Source organism: Notothenia rossii, assembly GCF_949606895.1.
Source record: "Notothenia rossii genome assembly, chromosome: 10".
NCBI classification, from domain to species: domain Eukaryota; kingdom Metazoa; phylum Chordata; class Actinopteri; order Perciformes; family Nototheniidae; genus Notothenia; species Notothenia rossii.
Window position 1 is genome coordinate 54,019,749 of NC_136908.1, and position 19,742 is coordinate 54,039,490.

General features: G+C 39.5%; 1 protein-coding gene across 2 annotated transcripts in view; it reads right to left on the reverse strand.

Annotated features, from left to right (window-relative positions):
- The window catches only part of large1 (LARGE xylosyl- and glucuronyltransferase 1), a 66,131-nt gene that overhangs the window by 37,021 nt on the left and 9,368 nt on the right, over positions 1-19,742 (reverse strand). For both annotated transcript variants that reach the window (XM_079654145.1, XM_079654146.1), the window contains exons 2-3: positions 14,448-14,634; positions 3,813-4,111 (exon numbers count right to left, since the gene is read on the reverse strand). In XM_079654145.1, the coding sequence (XP_079510271.1) occupies positions 3,813-4,111; positions 14,448-14,553 (405 nt within the window). In that variant the 5' untranslated portion in view covers positions 14,554-14,634. The remainder of the gene's footprint in view (positions 1-3,812; positions 4,112-14,447; positions 14,635-19,742) is intronic.

A 19,742-nucleotide genomic window follows, 5' to 3' on the forward strand; every position in this document is an offset into this window, starting at 1 on the left:
GAAGAGAAATATGTGGAAATAATACCATAAATAAAATGTTACCTCTCATTCATCATATATGAAGAATTGATTTGCACAAATTGATTAAAGCCAATCTTAAAATGATTTAACAAACGCCTGTTTGAGACTCCTCCACAAAAACATAACTTGGAGAAATAAATAAATACGGAAATGTTATTGATCACCCCTCGATTATGTTCTCTTGTTAAGAAATGTATTCTCATAAATGATGCGGTAAACAGAAGGACAGAATTACTTTAAACTGACGCCGTTTTGCATTTCTATAGGTTGTTTAGATACGAGCATGGTTTTATATACTATCATGTTTTATGCCGTTCGCCAAGACTTGATAAGTGGCTCGTAAAACACAGGAGGTATGGAAACTAAGAACACCATATGTGGTCAATTGTACAGCTAATATAACACAACACAGATGTATTTCCTTTAACTGGTGGATTATGGATATATAGTTGCTGATCGAAAGCTGGAACACAAACCACCAAATACAAAAAAATAATTCAGATCCAGTCGTCATGACTCCTCTCCGGAGGGATTCCCCGATCATTTCTTACAGTTTCTCATCAAGGGGGGGTCTCCTGTCCCCGGTGCAAACACACTGACACACTGCCTGAGGAAGGCTATGTGTATTTTTTTTGTCATTAACTTTTTTCGGACCACTTGTTCATTTATTTTGTTGACGACCCGACCTCCATGCTGTTACTCTGGTTCAAACTGCATCCACCAAACAATATGATTTATCTCGACCTCCCCAGAAGAACCAAAATCTGACACGGTGTGAGATGTCTTTTTTAGCTGTTCTGTCGTCATTTCCTGCGATCTTCTTCATGCAGTCAGTCAAAATGAATATTAATACGGGGCGTTTCTTTGACTATTTATAGGCAAATACGTGAAGCCCGCAAAAGCTGCGCCGCATTTCGAGTTGCACGTCCTACACTGGCACAGTGTTTTATAAATCGGAAAAAGTCTGTGCGTATTGATTTGCTTTGTCCTACGTAAGCAACCTTCCCACGTGAAGGCTTTATAAATGAGGCCCCTGGTTATAGTAAGAAGGTTATTAAAGGTCACCTGTTATGCAAAATCCACTTTTTCATGTATTTTCTACATAAACACGTGTCTGAGAAAAGGAAGAAAGACCCTCTCTCTTTTTGTCCTGATCCATTTATATAAAAACCTGTCTGAAAATGAGCTGATCAGATTTTGGCCACTTTATGATGTCATAACGATGTTTTGGCTTGTGCAACCATTAGCCAACAACCAACCAAGGTAACACCCCCCCCACCTTATCACCTGAATCTCCTCCTAGAGCACCATTGTGTTCTTTTTAACCAAATATCTCTCAGAGGGGCGTGGGGAGGGGCTCCTTATTTTCATCTAAAGTAACAGACAGAGAATCAACACTTTTGAAACGGGGCTGAAACAGAGGGGATTATGGGATGCTACAATGATCTGTTTGGTGTTTGGAGCCAAACACTTCGAGACATGTTTTGTATATATCGGAGACCCATAATATATTGATGAAAAACAGTATAATAGGGGACCTTTAAGTGAAAAAATTAAAGTGAAATTCATTCTGCACAGAGAAGAAAAAACACAATAAAAGCAAAAGTGTATTTGTTTTAACAAGATAATCTTGTTATTGCCCTGGACCTCTCCCTCACGGCTATAACCCATGGGTTATAGCTTCAGTTTTAGCTCTCCCTTAAACAAGATGTCTGAACTCCATGTGCACTTCCTCTCCACTCTCAGAGCTTCTGCAGTTATCTCCCTGCGGGGGCGAGGGCAGCTGGGCTAACCCGCTCTAACCCTCCAAACGATGGTCATGTTCGAGCACTGCTGGAGGGGCGCTACAGTCAGACTGCCCTCTCCTTTTCCTGTCCTTTTCACCCTGACGGCGCTCTCCTCTCCCCCGGCCTTGAACAGTGCCTGGCTGCAGCCGAGGACTGAGAGTGAGTGACAGCTGGTGTGGGAGGAAAGTAGAAGGTGGTGATAAGAAAAACAACTGAGGGCATATCCAGAGAAGCAACTGAGGGCATATCCTCTCTCCGAGCACTACACAGCAGAACTGCAGCAGAGAGACTGTCAGCTCCAAACCTCCTGGTATTTTCACTGCATTCTCATTATTCAGAACTACTGGATTATATAAATGTAATATGACATTTTTAAAGTCTCTTTGCACCAATGTGGAGAGTGCACCTTAATATATTTAGTAAATGTTTGGTTTGAACTATCATTCATTTACCAAATGTATTCAGTTCAGTTTCCTGGAATCATGGATTTAGTTTAAATTATTCACTTAATTTTTGGAATTCATACATACTGCACCTTTAAACTTGTAACTACATAGGGGGACGCATCTCACTTTTGCAGTGCTTGTGTACATATATTTTGATTCATGGTCTACCAACTGTGAAACAATTTAAAAAAAACATGGCATTCAACAAGTCATTCAGATGTTACAAGCAGGCCGAATACAACCCTGTATCTCATACAATAGAAGGTGTTCTTTGCTTGTGTGTAAGGAACACTATGGAAAAATAAGCAACTTAAAACAGGGCATTTTAATTGTATTAATAGTGCTTGAATATGAATTGATAGAATGTTAAAGAGGACATATAATGCTCACTTCCAGGTTCATATTTGTATTTTGTGATGTGGAATTGATGATTGGAATGTGCGACTGATACATAGTGATGTCATCATGTTGCAGAAGTAAAGAAACTCTATATTTTAGCCTTTGCAGACCATTTGCATGCATCAAAAATGATATAACACACTAATAAAAGCATAATAGTACCTTTTTAACAGTATTTAGGGATTAACCGATTACATTTTCTTTTAAAGGTAATTCTGAAACGTACTGTGTAAACCCATGAGCTTCACAGTCCTGAGCCAATATCCTGAATATGTACAATAACACCTTCCTACCTGCAAGTGTAGGCTTTTCTACTCATCCAGACAAACACCTACTGAGCTGAGAGGCGATGTGCTGTGTTGGTGTGAGGCACTATCACTGCAGGGATCAGAGCATGGCTGTGTTAAAGCACTCACATCATCCAGCCTCCTGACAGCGAGCCATATCCCAACAGAGAGCCATCACTGCTGAGGATTAGGCTAATAGGAGGCTACAGCCTAGATATAATATGCCAATGTGCTAATGGTACTCTGGTTCCTGGAAAACATCTTCAAGGTCATATTGCATTGCTGAACAAAAAGGTTATGAGTGGTGTGTTAGCAATGGGATTTATTGTTCTAAAATCTTCTATAACAAATGTACATTAAAGGTCTCCTATTATACTGTTTTTCATCAATATATTATAATTCTCAGATATTTACAAAACATGTCTCTGAAGTGTTTGGCTCAAAATACCAAACAAATCATGCATTGTAGCATCCCACAAACCCCTCTGTTTCAGCCCTGTTTCAAAAGTGCTGATTCTTTGTCTGTTACTTTCGATGAAAATAAGGAGCCACTCCCCACGCCCCTCTGAGAGATATGTTGTTAAAAAGAACACAATGGTGCTTTAGGAGGGGATTCAGGTGATAAGGTGGGGGGTTACCTTGGTTGGTTGTTGGCTAATGGTTACACAAGCAAAACATCGTTATGACATCATAAAGTGGCCAAAATCTGATTTTCAGACAGGTTTTTATAAAAATGGATCAGGACAAAAAGCGAGAGAATCTTTTTTCCTGAAACGTTCAGAGTCTCTTTACACAGAGGGGACACATGTTTATGTAGAAAAGACATGAAAAAGTAGATTTAGCAGAATAGGTGACCTTTAAACATATCTCACCTCGCACTTATCCACCACTGGCTGCTGCACACAGTCTGAGTTGTTTCCCGCTGTACCAGCTTTCTGCCCCTCATTTTCGCCGGTGCCCTCCTCTGAATGGGTTCGGCTCTGGTTGCCACGGTGACCAGCGTTCTGGAGGCGTGCAGACGGGCTCCTGGGGGGGCGGCTCAGCTCCCGGCGCAGCGCCCGGTTCTCCTCCTCCACAGCCCGGACACGCAGCTCTAAGGCCTGCCGATCAACGGCTCCACCCACCGTCGTCGATGATTGGGATTCCAATGGAGACAAGGGGAGGGGCTTCACTGTGGGGCAAAAAACAACGTGTAAGAGATAGAGAAACATAATGCAAGATGTGAAAGGTCTTGGTGTCGGTTTTCTTTCTGGAAATTCAACAAATGGAAAAAAAAAACGAACGAAAATGTGGTGAATCTGATATATAAGTGATATAACACGTCCAGCGATGGACAGAGATGGCAAAAGTAGGACACATCCTTTACTCAAATAGAAGTACACATACTCGTGGTTAAAAATACTCTGGTAAAAGTAGAAGTACTGACTTAACTTCTTTACTCAAGTAAAAGTAAAGAAGTATGGGCTTCGAAATGTACTTAAGTAAAAAGTACCCATAACTACCAGCTGTTTTAAAGAGTACCTGACCTCCCTTTATATTAATAGAACAATAATGTCATTGTTCGCTAATGAATGTTTCCATGCTGAACAACGGCAACATGACAACATTTTCATTGGTCCCTCTTCTTTAGAGAAGACCAGGAAATGATGGACACACGGATCGTGATAAAACCAATAGGCACGCAATGACTCTAAATAATAATGATCACGCCACCAAACGCGGATTAAAACTAAAGTAACAAACCTGTTTTAGAAATGTAAGAAGTAGAAAGTACAGGCATTTGTGTTAAAAATGTAAGAAGTAAAAGTAAAAAGTTGTCAGAAAAAGTTAGTGGAATAAAGTATTGTTACCAGAAAAAAGTACAGTAACAAAGCATTTGTACTCACTTCCCACCTCTGGCGATGGAAATAATCCCAACACAACCTGACACCTATAACAACGTCTGTAAAATCAAACAATTATTTATCGTTTCGCTGTATTCATTTTTCATTTAACGGTTGAATTAGATTTCCTGTAAACAAGCGACAAAGTAAAGCAATCAACCATAAAGCACATCAGATACTACATTAAGTGCTGACTCGGCACATGTGTTGACTGCCTGTCGTTTCTGGTGATTTATCACCTTAACTCTTTACGGTTTATACCTACATTTATTTTTTATTACACCTGGGCTGCGTTCCAAATAACATACACACTCCTTGCTTTTAGTATGTACTGCAGCTTCCCTTACAGAGAATGAACCGTTTCATGCAGTGGCTATACAATCTGGACTACTTAGTCATGACATCGTACCTATGTAGGGATTGGAGGTCAATATAGCCATAAAAGTATGTCGGCTCCCATACTGCAGTGCGTGGAAGGATGCAGAAGGACATCCTGGTATTTTTCCCATACTTCATTTCACACACTTTGTATCAAGACATGCTATCTCTTTTCTAGCATATTAACTAGCATGGTAGTATCGGTATTGGGGCGTAAAGCTGGTTGGTTGTCTGCAACCAACAGCATGTTTTCCTTTAGTATTTATAAATTCTTCAATGCACTTTCAGGTTTTTAATCAGGATCCTTATCCCGTGACTTTAAATGCTCTTTTTATCTCCTCTTACATTATCATTAAATGTAGATACCAACGTCAGGGGTGTCAGCTCAGGTTATCCCGCTTCATGAATAATTATTGTAAGACCCATCGAACTCTTGTGGATAGATAACTATAAACCTCGAATGCTTATCTAGATTATTATTGTACTTTAAAAGCAACACATTCATGTTGTAGACCCCTGTTTTTTACTTAAAGGGGACATACAGTATAATGGAAGACTCACTTTTTCAGTTATTTGGGGTACGATGAGTGCCTTGAAAATACAAGCAGGGAAAAATACAACTCTATCCCAGGGACTGACGGATAACACAACAAAGTGTAAATAGCTTAAGATTTATTTCAAAGTTAAAATGATATGTTATACATCTTCATTGGACTAGCATACTGTCAAAAGAACTAGAAGACATAGAATTCTCTTTTTTATCATTGCACAAGGTACAGCAATAATTAGCGTACAATGCTACTCTATCTTCAAACAGAACTCTTCCTTAAGAAGCAGCTGTTTTTCATTGTTAAACTCTGATTTTCTTTGGGTTTCTCTATCATTATAATGGGGCTTTACATTTTAGGATCAAAGTGACGATATATCTCACGTTGGAGAGTACACACATATCTCTCCATCAGTGCTGTCAGAACAGCAGAGCATTTTACACTCTGCCTATCTAATCCAAGTCAGTAGCAATATTCCTCTGCTCTTCTCTGACTGCTTCAAATGTGAACAATCAGCCCTGAGTCTTCGAAGAGAGGCAGAGGGATGAATCTTTCGAGAGAAGATGAAGCTCTATTGGAAACTTCAGCTCCCAGAGGGGCAGGGGGAGGCCTTGGTTGAAGATCATTAAATAATACAATGGGTTCTCCTCCACAATCTCACTGGGGAACACAGACAGCCTTGGAAAACTCCACATATTACAGTGTGGTAGGAGCCCAGAGGCATTAGAGCTCGCATTACACGTATTGATGGGTGTTGGGTAATAGATGGCTTTCCAGGATGATACCATCTGTCATCTGTGTCAACAACCAGTTGCGTTCCCCCAACTGGGAGATGTCCTGGTCCCAGTTCAACACAGGCAGATAAACATCCCTGTACTGAGAAGGCCTACAGAGAATATGCCAATAAATTCCAACAAATTTACAACTTTTTCATTAAATGAAAAGATGGCTGGAATGAATTAACGTAATGTTCTCTTTGGTCTCAGCTCGTTGTTCTTTAACAATGTGTTTTAATGAATTGACTGATTGATTTCCTTCACATTTTTGTCCCTTGTGGTCATTTTATATTAAGGCATTCCGAATGGGTCCTTTCAACCATGGAGGGTTACTAAGCCCTCTCCCACAGAACCAAAGCACCTTCTGGGCTCCATTTTGTCCAAACTGTCGTTAATTTGCAAAGAGGATTTGGTGGACTTAATCCCACTGAACTGGCCATTTGTTTGTGCTGCGCAGAGATTTCATATGGCAGCAGATGCACCGGGTCTTTAATGCAGGCCAAATTAATCTGGCTTTCAGGTATTTGTTGTTAAACTCATCACCTACACGCAAACAAAAGCCTCCATAAAAAACATTTATGCATTTTATTTGTATTAACACAGACCAGGTTAATGCTTGCTAAGCTAACAACTTTTTTTAAAAAGGAAAACTCATAAACTCAAGCATAAATGAAATATATTTTGATGTAGGAAAATTAAAATTTCTGTAAACCTTTAAGGACTTTGTTTATTTGCCTACTTTTAGTCTTAATTCAAATGTAAAATAAACGACCCATCGCAACAAATGTAAACTGAGCATTACATTATAATGTTATCCTGCCGCAGGATGTATCTTCTGAGGTATGTTTATGACCATATAAATGTTAACTGTCTGCCCAGAATGATAACATGTTGTTGAGGCTCAAACCAATGTTAAGTCAGGACAGTGCGACACACTCTGCAAACATATTGGATTTAAACATTAGTTTTGCCCCGGGCCAACATTTTATCCCTCTGAGCAGTTAGGAGACATCTGTGGGCTCACAAAAAACATATTTGAAGATACAATCTGCTGCTGCTGCTGGAGAACAGGTATATAAAGTTTGATTTTCCTCAAAGGTTTCTGCAGGGAACCTTATGTGGATAATAGAGTCATACTACAGGGCTAAATTGAAGCAGGACGTTGGTTTTCAAACAGTTAAGACCACACACACACACACACACACACACACACACACACACACACACACACACACACACACACACACACACACACACACACACACACACACACACACACACACACACACACACACACACACACACACACACACACACACACACACACACACACACACACACACACACACACACACACACACACACACACACACACACACACACACACACACACACACACACACACACACACACACACCATCTTCAGAACTGTTACAGGATGTGTATTTTATAAATTGTGTAACATTTTTATATTTAAATTTGTTTTTAAATACATGCTTAGTCAACATTAAGCTGTCTTTGGCTCTTTTCTGCTGTAGCAAATGTAAATTTCCACTCTGTGGGACGAATAAAGATATTCTGATTTTGATTCGGTGTGTGTGTACCCAACAGGAAGTGTGTGAAGAACAAGACATAAAGTTATCTTACTCTGTTATAGAGTAAAAATACACACAATCAAACAAGACCAATGTACATATTATATTCCTTGCTCAAGGACATATCTGCATTGCCCAGAAGGGGAACTGGCCGGTCTCCAGCAACCAGAACATACACTTTTTGTATTGGTAAGTCCCTACAGGCTGAGCTACTGTTGCTCAGCGTGTGCATGTGTGTCAAGGTAGATTGATTGTGTCAGCTATCTAGTCCTGGCATTGACAGTGATGGTATGATCTGGCTGGTATCATGCAGCGACTCACCACGGCACAGAAATAAAAACTGATGGAGTGTCTGGGTCAGTGACCTTGAATGCTGTTGGACGGTTAGATGGTGAGATGGATGGTGGTCTGCATGACAGCTGCTAACAGGTTTGGTACCCACACCCGCATTATTTATTTACGCTATATAACACCATGACACAATGTATTAAGTACACAATCATTCAACTTTTAGTTTACTGTACTGCCACGCCATAGATGTGGATGCTAGGGTTGTATACATTGATTTTAGCTTGATTGTTTAGTCTAAAAGGATTTTAAGGGTAGAAGTATCTCCATTGCATTTGGACATTGTTGAACATCTCTTGTTTAAATAGACTACAGGTAAAACAGACGATTAATAGTAGTATTTAATTAACTCCTAAGAACCATTGTGTTTTCATATGTGGTACAAGTAAAAGGGACAATCAGTTCTTAAGGCCATCTTGACTATTTAGACTTGCTTCTAAATTAACTCTTTTTTCCCAACACCCATAACCTGGTAACCGTAACTCCCAATGGACAAAAGGTGTTGTAGAAATCAACAATAGGAAGTGAAACAAGTTTCTGATGTGATTTTTGGCAACAGGCAAAAAAGCTTAGGTACCTGTGTTACTATTCGCAATGCTTGATGTTTGCTAGACCCCTGCAGGTGCTCCTTGGACCTGAACCAAAACAGAGTCACGGAACACTACCTGAATACAAAAAGAGACCCTTATTAGACCTCGGAAAAGCAAGAATAGGAAGTGAACCAAGATTCTGATGTGATTTTTGGCAACAGGCAAAAAAGCTTGGGTACCTGTGTTATTATTCGCAATGCTTGATGTTTGCTAGACCCCTGCAGGTGCTCCTTGGACCTGAACCAAAACAGAGTCATGGAACACTTACCTGAATACGAAAAGAGACCCTTATTAGATCTCTGAAAAGCTCTACCTCTGTCCCCCATTTAACAAGGCAGAGGCGGTATGTACCAATTGATATTATTACGAAATGATTGGCATCCTTTTGCTCACACGAACACTGAGGTTTGAATTAAAAGACGTAAGGCTGTAGGTATTCTCTGAGCTGATAAGAGTTAAAGCAAGTTGCAGAGACCTAGAACCGTTATGTTCTGCACGACTCATATTACAGTTGTGGAGTGTGCTACACCTTTAAAGATGGTGATTAAATTATGGGGAGAACTGGGACAAGTAGGAGAGCTGATGAAATTAGAAAGTGACTGAAATAGAAACGGGACAACTGAAGAGAGCTGGAACAAATATTCTTCTTGTTGCAATATAAATGTATAGGACATCATCTATTTACTTTTTTCTTCTCAACTCCTTTAGCTATCTCTTACTTGGTGATGACCAATCATAACCGAGAAACTAATTTGTTAATCTCGGAACTAGAATACCTCATTCATGCCACCCATGGCTGCCATATTGCATACACACAAAAAAAGAGTTGTACTTTTTAAGAGTGTGTGTGGACTCCAGACTTGTTCAAATGGATGTTATTGTCATCTCTAGGGGTACAGGAAATCTCACGATTCGATTCGATTTCTTGGGATCACGATTCGATTCGCGATTAAAAACTATTCACGATTCAAAATAGCTCAGGAGTCAGCCCTGTGAGGCATGAAGAGCGGACAGAGTGAAGATGATTTCCAGGTGTCATTTCCTGGTTGCTGCATAAAGACGAAGTGCCATGTTAGCGGAACATTACGGAGCTCACGCCGAAGAAAAAAAATGGAAAACAGCGTTGCGGCGAGACTGAAAAATATGAAACGATTCTTGGAATTTCTGAATCGGCAGAGATAGAATCGCGATTCTTATGCAATTTTTTTGCGCACCCCTATTCATCTCTGTTTTTTTAGTGGGTGGAAAAATTAGCCAAATGGCTCCAACTACATTGAACAAAAATATAAATGCAACACTTTTGTTTTTGCTTCCATTTTTCATGAGATGAACTCAAAGATCTAAAACATTTTCTATATACACAAAATAACCATTTCTCTCAAATATTGTAATATTGTGAATCGAGTGGCCCATGGTGGTGGTGGGGTTATGGTATGGGCAGGCGAATGTTATGGACGACGAACACAGGCCACTCGATTCACAACATTACCCTAACCCTAACCCTCACACCAGATACTGACTGGTTTTCGGACCCCCCCAGACCCCCCCAATAAAGCAAAAATGCACGTTTCAGAGTGGCCTTTTATTGTGGCCAGCCTAAGGCACACCTGTGCAATAATCATGCTGTCTAATCAGCATCTTGATATGCCACACCTGTGAGGTGGGATGGATTATCTCGGCAAAGGAGAAGTGCTCACTATCACAAATTTTTTCAGATTTGTGAACAATATTTGAGAGAAATGGTTATTTTGTGTATATAGAAAATGTTTTAGATCTTTGAGTTCATCTCATGAAAAATGGAAGCAAAAACAAAAGTGTTGCGTTTATATTTTTGTTCAGTGTATATAAACATATTTGTTTGATTTGTTGGAGGAATACGTCTCTGTTTTCCAGATATTGATGTGTAGTCTATATAAGTCATGCTGAGGACACAAGGACATACATTTCCACTTCTGAGCTACCAAAATAAATGTTCTCCATAATCCAAACTCCCACATCTCTTTTCTTATGAATATGGAAGACTATTGTCCAATTATGAAAGCAGAACCCACACGTTTCACTACGCCTTGAGGAGAACTTAAATTCATTTGGCAGGAAGGTCAAAGTAATTAAATAATAAGCAGACAATGTGGTTCATGGCAAGGAGAGAATATATGCAAACTGGGCTTTGGGAAAAAGCGGTTAATGTCAATAAAAGTATTAGAATACATGCCGCATTTCCCGGACTCCATTACCAAAAATATGAGGTCCATTAATGAGTTTTGTTGGAGTGTAATTTGTTTTCCAACATATACAAAATAAATTCATACTTGTTATTGTACTTGTCCTTGTTTGGCTGTCTGCCCAAAAGTGGTCATTAAGAGGCGAGGCAATGTTTTAAAGAAAATTTGAGGGGATTGCAAAAATCCTCAGGGTCGTAGCATTTGTTCATTGTAACCTAAGGGAAGCCATTTTAAAGTTAACAAGTATTTCGATTGGGAGCTCACAGCAGAGAAAAAACCTCAACAAGCCTAACAATAATCCAGACATGATGAGATGAAAGCATGGATAACGCTTTTTTCATTTGAGACTCTGACAAGGTTTAAGCCCTCAGCTGAATACATTTGTTTTTCACAACATTGCTTAAATTTATGATGTTTGAGGGGGAGGATGAAAAGTAATTTTTTTGGCATGTGGGTCGGCATGTGAAGGGGCTGAATTAAAAATATATAGTTGAGTAGAGGTTTGAGGTCATCACTGTGTGCACTGAAAAAACTGAAATGTTGACTTTTTTCTCAATTGTATTAGGTTAGTTAAAAGTAATAATATTAAGTTTGAATACAAATATTAGGTTCAACTTATTATTATTGCTTTCAACTAACCTAATACAGTTATGTGAAGACATAATACATTTAATTAAGGTCAACGTTTCAGTTTTCTCAGTGTGTCACAGTATGGTGGCTGTTGAGGTCATTAGACTTACGGCCCGTCCACACACAGGCATGAACAAAATCTTGAAAAATCTTGATGCTGGGCGTGTCTGAAGCTTGGCGATTTTTTGCGAGCAACGCGACCAACAACCAATCACATGAATCTCCCGCCCCCGACATACAAAGCAATAGCAATGTTAAAACGAAGTAAACTGGATATAAACTCCCCAAACAGGCGAAAACCTACCAGTTTCACCCACTGTCTCTGCCCCCTCCCTCCATGCCTGGTTCCTCCGGTTTGTATCCCGGTAAATAGTTCTGGTCGTAAAGAACCGGGTGATTTGCTACCGTAATATCTCGTTTGGAATATGAGGAAATGAACTGCGGTCTGGCTCTCCCAGCTTGCACGCGGTTTGATTGGCTAGCGCTTGTACTGGCGGGATTTGCATAAACGGGATTTGATTGGCTGATGCCAGCTTCGAAAGCATCGGGAGCATCAAAAGTTGAACATTGCTCAACTTTTGATGCTCACGATGCTTGCAAAGCCATGCTCCGCTCCCCACAATGCAGTTCGGCGAAGATTAAAAATCTTCTACGTCACCCCATTCAAGTGAGTGGGCGAAGCTTTGAAAGATTTTTTTCATGCCTGTATGTGGACGGGCCGTTAGGCTGCTCAAATGTTTACATTGAGTAAATGTTTTGTGCTCTTCTACTCTACTTCTATTTCTATTTTCAATGTTTGACACTGTGGCGTCAAGTACATAATGCAACAAAGGTGCCCTTGCAAAACATGCAGGAATAGGAAGGCAAGAATGCTGCGTCATATGTTTAGTATGTTTATCTCTAGAGATGTTTAGTGTGCACTCGAGTTTGTATACAGCTTTCTTACGGATAAACAAAATGGTTCCATTCAGCAGAGCCAGGAAGATGGATTTGCGGGTCGTTCTCTAGTTTTTTGCAACTTTGGATTTAGTCCAATCATGTGACGTTAGAAGGAACGTACAATTCCCAGTGCCACAGTAAGCACACAGATGGCTAAGCCTCACTTGAAGATGATAATGCAGAAGCTCAGAGTTTCATCAGTGTGGTCCAACTGCACGTATTGTTGCCTTCTGAATGACAGGCGTGAAATATACGCAGTAAATATTTCATCACTACATGTATAAAAGACAGACGTGTAGCAGTCATACTCAGCCCTTAGAAAATGGCCCTGTATGTGGACAACAGTGCCAAAATACTTTAAAGCCTTAAGGTGTATTTCTGTGTCGATAAGAGCTTCTTCTGTCTGCAGGTTTGCTTTTTTGTATTAGTTCATTCAGACACAGCACAGAGGACCCTTGAGACTCGCCATCTCTCTCACTCTGTCAGACATACAAACACAACAGAGAGGAGAAAGAAAAACAAAGAGAAAATGGAGACAGATCGGCAAAAAAGAAGTTAGAGATGGAGAGTGCGAAGTGTCAAAGGGAGTCCAAGGCAGGGAGAGCACATTGTTCCTGTCCAACACATTCAGCGCTCACCTCCAGCTGACGCTCCCTGTAGCGTGGGTCTTTCACAACTTATCACACTCCTAGAAATGACTCCCCAACGCCAGGAATTTACTGCCAAATCGAATAATTACTTTCCAGACTTTGGTGGCTATTGTATTATGGGAGCCTATTCACACTCAGAGTCTCCAGTGACTGTGACCCCAAGTCAAAATTGTCAATTTAATCATAATTAATAATGGCACTGCTGCAGCGTTTCAATCCTGCGAGTCAAAGTCATTAAAATGGCTCCAAGAACTCCTGGACTTTATCGTCTGCTGGAAGTAATCAAGTTTGGATAGGCCTCAGTAATTCATTAATATAGCACCTCCAGAAAATGAAAAGGAGGGAAGGGTGACTTTGTCCACAGGAAATTTGTTTCTTCAGACATTCTAGGACAAATCCTTTTGTTTGATAATCAGGCACGGGGAAAAGGTGCAAAAACAATTATGATGTTGATTCATTCCACATATTTATTAATAATTCCAATAGTCTATTCTTTCTTTGAAATGGAATTGGTTTACATTCTGGAAATGTACCAAGGAGTTATTGTTTAATTGAATAAAGTCATGGTGGACGACAATTTAATATGCAGAAAGGAGTCCAATCATTTTACAGCAAAAAAAAAAAAAACACATTTATTTTTCTTTCTTCAGAAAAAACCATGGAATGCTCCATCATGGCATTATAATTTATATATTAGTGGAAAGCAGAAAAGTCTAGATTTCTGATGGTTTAAGTGTCCACAGTAAAGAAAAGAAAAGGGAACAAAAACAAGAATAAAGTACAAGAGAAGGAAAGAGAATGACGGACACGGAGAGCTAGCCGACAGATAATTCAGCTTGGCGTTGGGTTCCACCTCAACCTGTCGGGGTTCCTCTTGCTATAATGACCGTCTCACAGCAGAGTTTCCCTTACTTCATTGTGAGTTTCTTCGTGGAGATGTGTGCTTACCTTGAAAGCTCCCGACTGACAGGTAAAGCCAGGTGAGTGCTGGGATGAAGAACAAGGCAAGAGAAGCCGCCAGGAACTTCCTGCGCCCACGACACATTCCCAGCATCCTCTGGACCAAAGCAAATGGAAAGAGAGGTGAAGTGACCTCTATGTGGGGAGCAGCTGTTGTCCAGGCTGATTCATCGCACTGGGGAAAGAAAAAAAAGGAAAAAACATTCATTTGACATTCTGTACGGACAGAACTACAGCCGAGCATGGCTTCTGCTGTATCCAAAATAAAATACATCAGAACCTCTTGTGCAAACAATCACATTTAAAATGTTTGATCTATGATCGTTTTGGTATCATTAACTATTATTCATTCTCGGTCTGAAATGGAAAAATGTTTAAATAAATAATGGAAAAATTATACAATTTACAGAATACGGAAAAGGCGTTTTCAACCATCTACTTGTTCGTATTTCTCCAATTTTGAAATGGTAGGTCTGGAACACATAACGATTGGGGCACCATATTTGGTTGGGATAAAAACCAGTATCTTATCTCAAGTTCCAAAGAATGTCTTGACACCAGTTTGCTACTTACAATAAAAATACCCAGGGACTAGTTTGAAAAATGAGTTATGCAGGTATCACATCATTGGAGCGAGGAATTCATTAACATAATGTAATTTTACTCGCAAGGGACTAACAATGTCTTTATAAAAGCATTCCATTTTGGTTTACACAGGTCATTGTGTTTCTTTCTCACCAATTGTGGATCTGCACCTTTAAAGGTTTGGGCTGAAATTAGATAACCACTGGTACATCTAATTATTAGACAAGACAAATTAGGGATAGACATCGCCAAATGGTGGATCCATTCATATCATTTAAACTAGACACTGAAACATATACAACCGCAAGCCCGAAGAAGTTCAACCCCTTGTTTAAATAGATTCACGTTGCTTGAAAAGTTACATACTAATCTGACTTTGATGACCTAGACTAATGTTTCAATCCTAGTGTGATGCAGGGCAGAGAGTATAGAGGTCTCATTATATGATATTAGTCGAAATCCTCTTTCCGTTACAACCACATTTGTCCAATTACCCTGTTGACCTCAGTCGATTTCTAATCTTCACCAGAGACTGCCAAGGGATGAGACTGAATACCTCTGTGCGACACTTTGGAGGGTGGCATAAACACAAGACAGGATGCCAATTACCACCGAGTAGAATGCAATATAAAGTATTTCCAGCACTCTTCCCAGCACTTACTGAATCTCCAGGGATATTGTGGCCTGGGCAATGAGAAGGGCTCAGAGTGAGACAGGGTTAAGTGAGGCTAAAGAAGATTAAACAAGTCTCTCAAGTACGACAACCACTGGTTTGATAGCCGGACTATGAATCATTTCAGAGCTCCTTAGCCTTTGACCTCCGTTTGATATGAGCTCTCCACTGGATGCTGTGATTTACATTGCAAATGCTACACTAAAGCCATTTATTAGCATATTAAAGTGAGGTGTCATGCCATTGTGTACACTAAGTAGATCCAGTCATACAGGGATTAAGAGAGAGAAAAAGCATTATGTAGCAAAAAGGAGCTCAGACTGAGGAGCAGCAGCCGACTGAAGGAAACCTTTGTCATCAGCTATTAGCGTCTTTGCTAAAAATGTGGCACAGCTTCAACAGTTGTGACAGCTTTAAAACAGCAGCACAAAGAGACAAAGACAAAGACAATGAGGCAACTGTACAGTAGGACTATTTGGATGCACACCTGAATTAAGTAAATCAGGTCAAATCTGAAACCTGCTATACCTGAGACCTTGGTTTTGGTCATTTTTGCTAAGGTAAGTTCCAAAAGAAGTTGAAGCAATGATAAGAGCTGATTTAATTAGGGATGCCAGAAACTGACCATGATCAAATTCGAAAATCGGACAGCCCTGGCGAATATTAATCGATTATTCGCCGCCCTCACTTTAGAACAATAGGCCGTACAATTCAAAGTAGTTCCACGAGGAACTCTTCTTTGAACGTGCCGCTTTGTTCATCTTTAGTTGTGTTGTTCTCACTGTTCTGTATATCGCCAATAAATCAATCGCACGTGTGACGGAGAGGGGGGGGGGGGGGGAGGGGGGGTCGGTATGTAGCAGGCTGCAGCAGGCAGCAGCAGCCTAAAACAAACTGGTGGTGTGACCAATGGCCATTTACAATTATTAATACTATAACTATTATTATCATTAGTCTATATTTTGGTTGAAACTATGCCAGGAAAAAAAAGAAAACATAAATAATAATAAAAAATATACATAAATTAAATTACATTTTAAAAATAATTTTCGATTATGGAGACTGTAACGAATATTCGAAAAATCGCTGGCATCCCTAGTTTTAATTATCTATTTTTTTGGAAATTAGATTAAACGCTTCCTTTGTTACCTTTATAAGCACTGGACCATCCTTTATGAAAGGGAAGGAGACTATGCTTCCACAGACAACTTGCGGGCTGCAACATTCAAAGTGACAAAGCACTTCACAGAAACAACCAAAGTAAGTGCAGTTGGATTCTCTTAGCACCCAGTTGACTTTTTCTCAGTCCTGATGAGTTTCTTTCACATCTTCCCCTAACCCCATGACATTTTTCAAAGAGGTTGAAGGAAAGTGGTTAGGAAAAGACAAAGGACTCTATTTGATTTACTTTTTGCAGCCCTGGGGGATATTATAAATGAAAAGCTAAGGGTGGTCTTCACAGTCAGTCAGCCCAGAGGCCTCTTAAAGTGCGTCTGATGGCAGTTCCTAATCTAATTACCAGGTTTGACAGATTGAGATTAAGGAGGCCCATTTTTTGGTATTAGGTAGTATGAGTTTAAAACTATAAATTCTGGTTTATTTCTGATAGAAGATAGTAGATAATTATTGTAGGGACGTTATTGCCCAATGTTATTACATGTTGCTGTTTATTAAATCGGTTTATGTACGCTTTTTGTTGTAGACATGCCACAAACTGTTTAATGAATGAAAGACCATTTACTTTACTTGCTTTATATAAAAGCCCCAATCCTTCCTTAAAGTCACAAACATTTACAATCTGTGACTGAATTTAGCTTCACATGACATCCAATATTTTCTAATCTTGCCCAGTACTAAAACGAATGTGATAATCGTAGCCTGGCTTCAGATTTATGGTCATTGCTAGAGATGTCAATGGTGAGACTTCCCTTGTGGACAAACAATAAGTTAATATAAAATTGAATTTTATATCAACAGCTCAATAGTAAATAGCTGTGTGTTGACACTAAAAGTGATGAGCGATGATTATTGGGGCAGCGGGTTATTGGTAGAAAAAGGCCATAGGGAAACATGCTGAGAGAGTCTGATTGGATTTCTCTTTGTTAAGGAAGCCGCTTCACTGGAGCTAGGACATGCTCTGATGCTAAATGTACAGAGGTTAGGAATATAACTGGCAAAAAGAGATTTGGACAAAGGTACCTAACATCAAGACGAATCAAATACAGAGTGTTTTCGACACTTCAAAAATCCACAGTCCTTTACCTGCTACCTTTATTTATGGAAACATATAAATACCAAGCATGCTAAATGGTCAGTATAACCACAGGAAGAAATACTATTTTTTCATCAATTCATCTGCACATTGAGTTTTGGTTTTATGTGTCAAGGTTTGGCTTTACTTGTCCTTTTATGGTTCTGTCCCTTTACCGAAAACAACATAGAAAAATACAATGTCCATTCTGGGGTTTACAAGACTTGATGTAAGAAACCGTTCACAGTCCGTCAAATGAAGGTAGACTCATAACTTTGCAAGGACGGGACTTGGGTATAACGTGAATAAAACATTAGACTATCTCATTGGGGATCACTCATGACCACTATTGCCAACTGACACTATATAAGTGGATATCTTAAACCAAACCACTTTTTTTCCATTACTAGTTTCAGTTTTCTCAACCATTTTCAAGAATCTTATACGTACTCTAATAAAAGATATTACCCACGACGTTCTGCCTTTTTGTGATTGGCAAAGTCTGTTCTTTGTCTTCTTTGTCATTTCTGATCTCTGCCAGTCCCTCCATACACAACTCTGATATGTCCATACCAGATGAATACCGTTCTACCCATAATCTTCAAATCAACCAGTCCCTGGATGCTGATCTTTAAATATCATAGCATGCATACTCTTTCCGTCAGACCTACTTTGGCACAAACTGCCAACGTGACCTCCATAATATCCATGGACATACACCTGAGGGTTTTAATGAACCATCTGTCAGCTTTACTCCTCCTCCTCCTCCTCCTCCACCACCACCACCACCACCAGTGTCTAGACTCTGGATGATCCTGTCCTAGCCTTATGCTAATTAATACGATAAAGAAGCTGAAAATTATAAAAAGCTTAAGACAATCAATGATTGTTATTGGCCTAACAAATAGCAGACATTCCGGTTCTTTCTCTAGAAGTACAATGGTGTACAACAGAGACCAATGTTTGCAATGATTGTTTGTTCAGGGTCTTGGTTGTTTGACTAGAATGACTGATCAGATTTTTGACATCCAACATAACCTGCAGTATCATGAAAGGCCTGCAACAGAGGTCCTTAGACGGACTTGCACCATTTACATTCCAAGTTGATCTTCGGCACTGTAAACCCCTTGGCAATCAGTTCGTCCATAAACAAACTTGACTGCTACGATCTGAATGAGCAGACAGCCAATCACGTAACTGGCCCCGTTTGCCTTGATTGTCAAATAAATCAGAAAAAATGTGGAACAAAAACACTTGGGATTAAGGACGTTTCGAATAAAATACTGACTGTATAAAATGAAATGTGCTGCTATAAAAGCCAGTACTGTGTAAATGACAGGATGAATTAACATCTCAGAGTAATGAGCTAAGCTTTGAACATTTATTGGATTATTCCATTATTTTATATTCATATAAATGTCATGAATTAATGTCTTTATTCATGCATTTATTCTATTGACTCTTATCTATTTATAACTGAACTGTGTGATTTATTTTTTATAATTGTATAATACTACATATTTCACAATTGGGGCACTTTCTTGATATTTTAAACCAATTTTGCCTAAACCGATAGCATCCTCCTTCAGTTTCTTTTTGATCGTGGGCATATTCTTGGACACAGAGGCTTATTTTTAACAGGGATAAGTATGTGTGACAAAACATCCACTTAGTAGTTTTTTTATATATATATATATTTCAGCTGGGGCTGCTCGATTATGGCAAAATTCATAATCTCGATTATGTGGGTCAATAATTGATATCACGATTATTA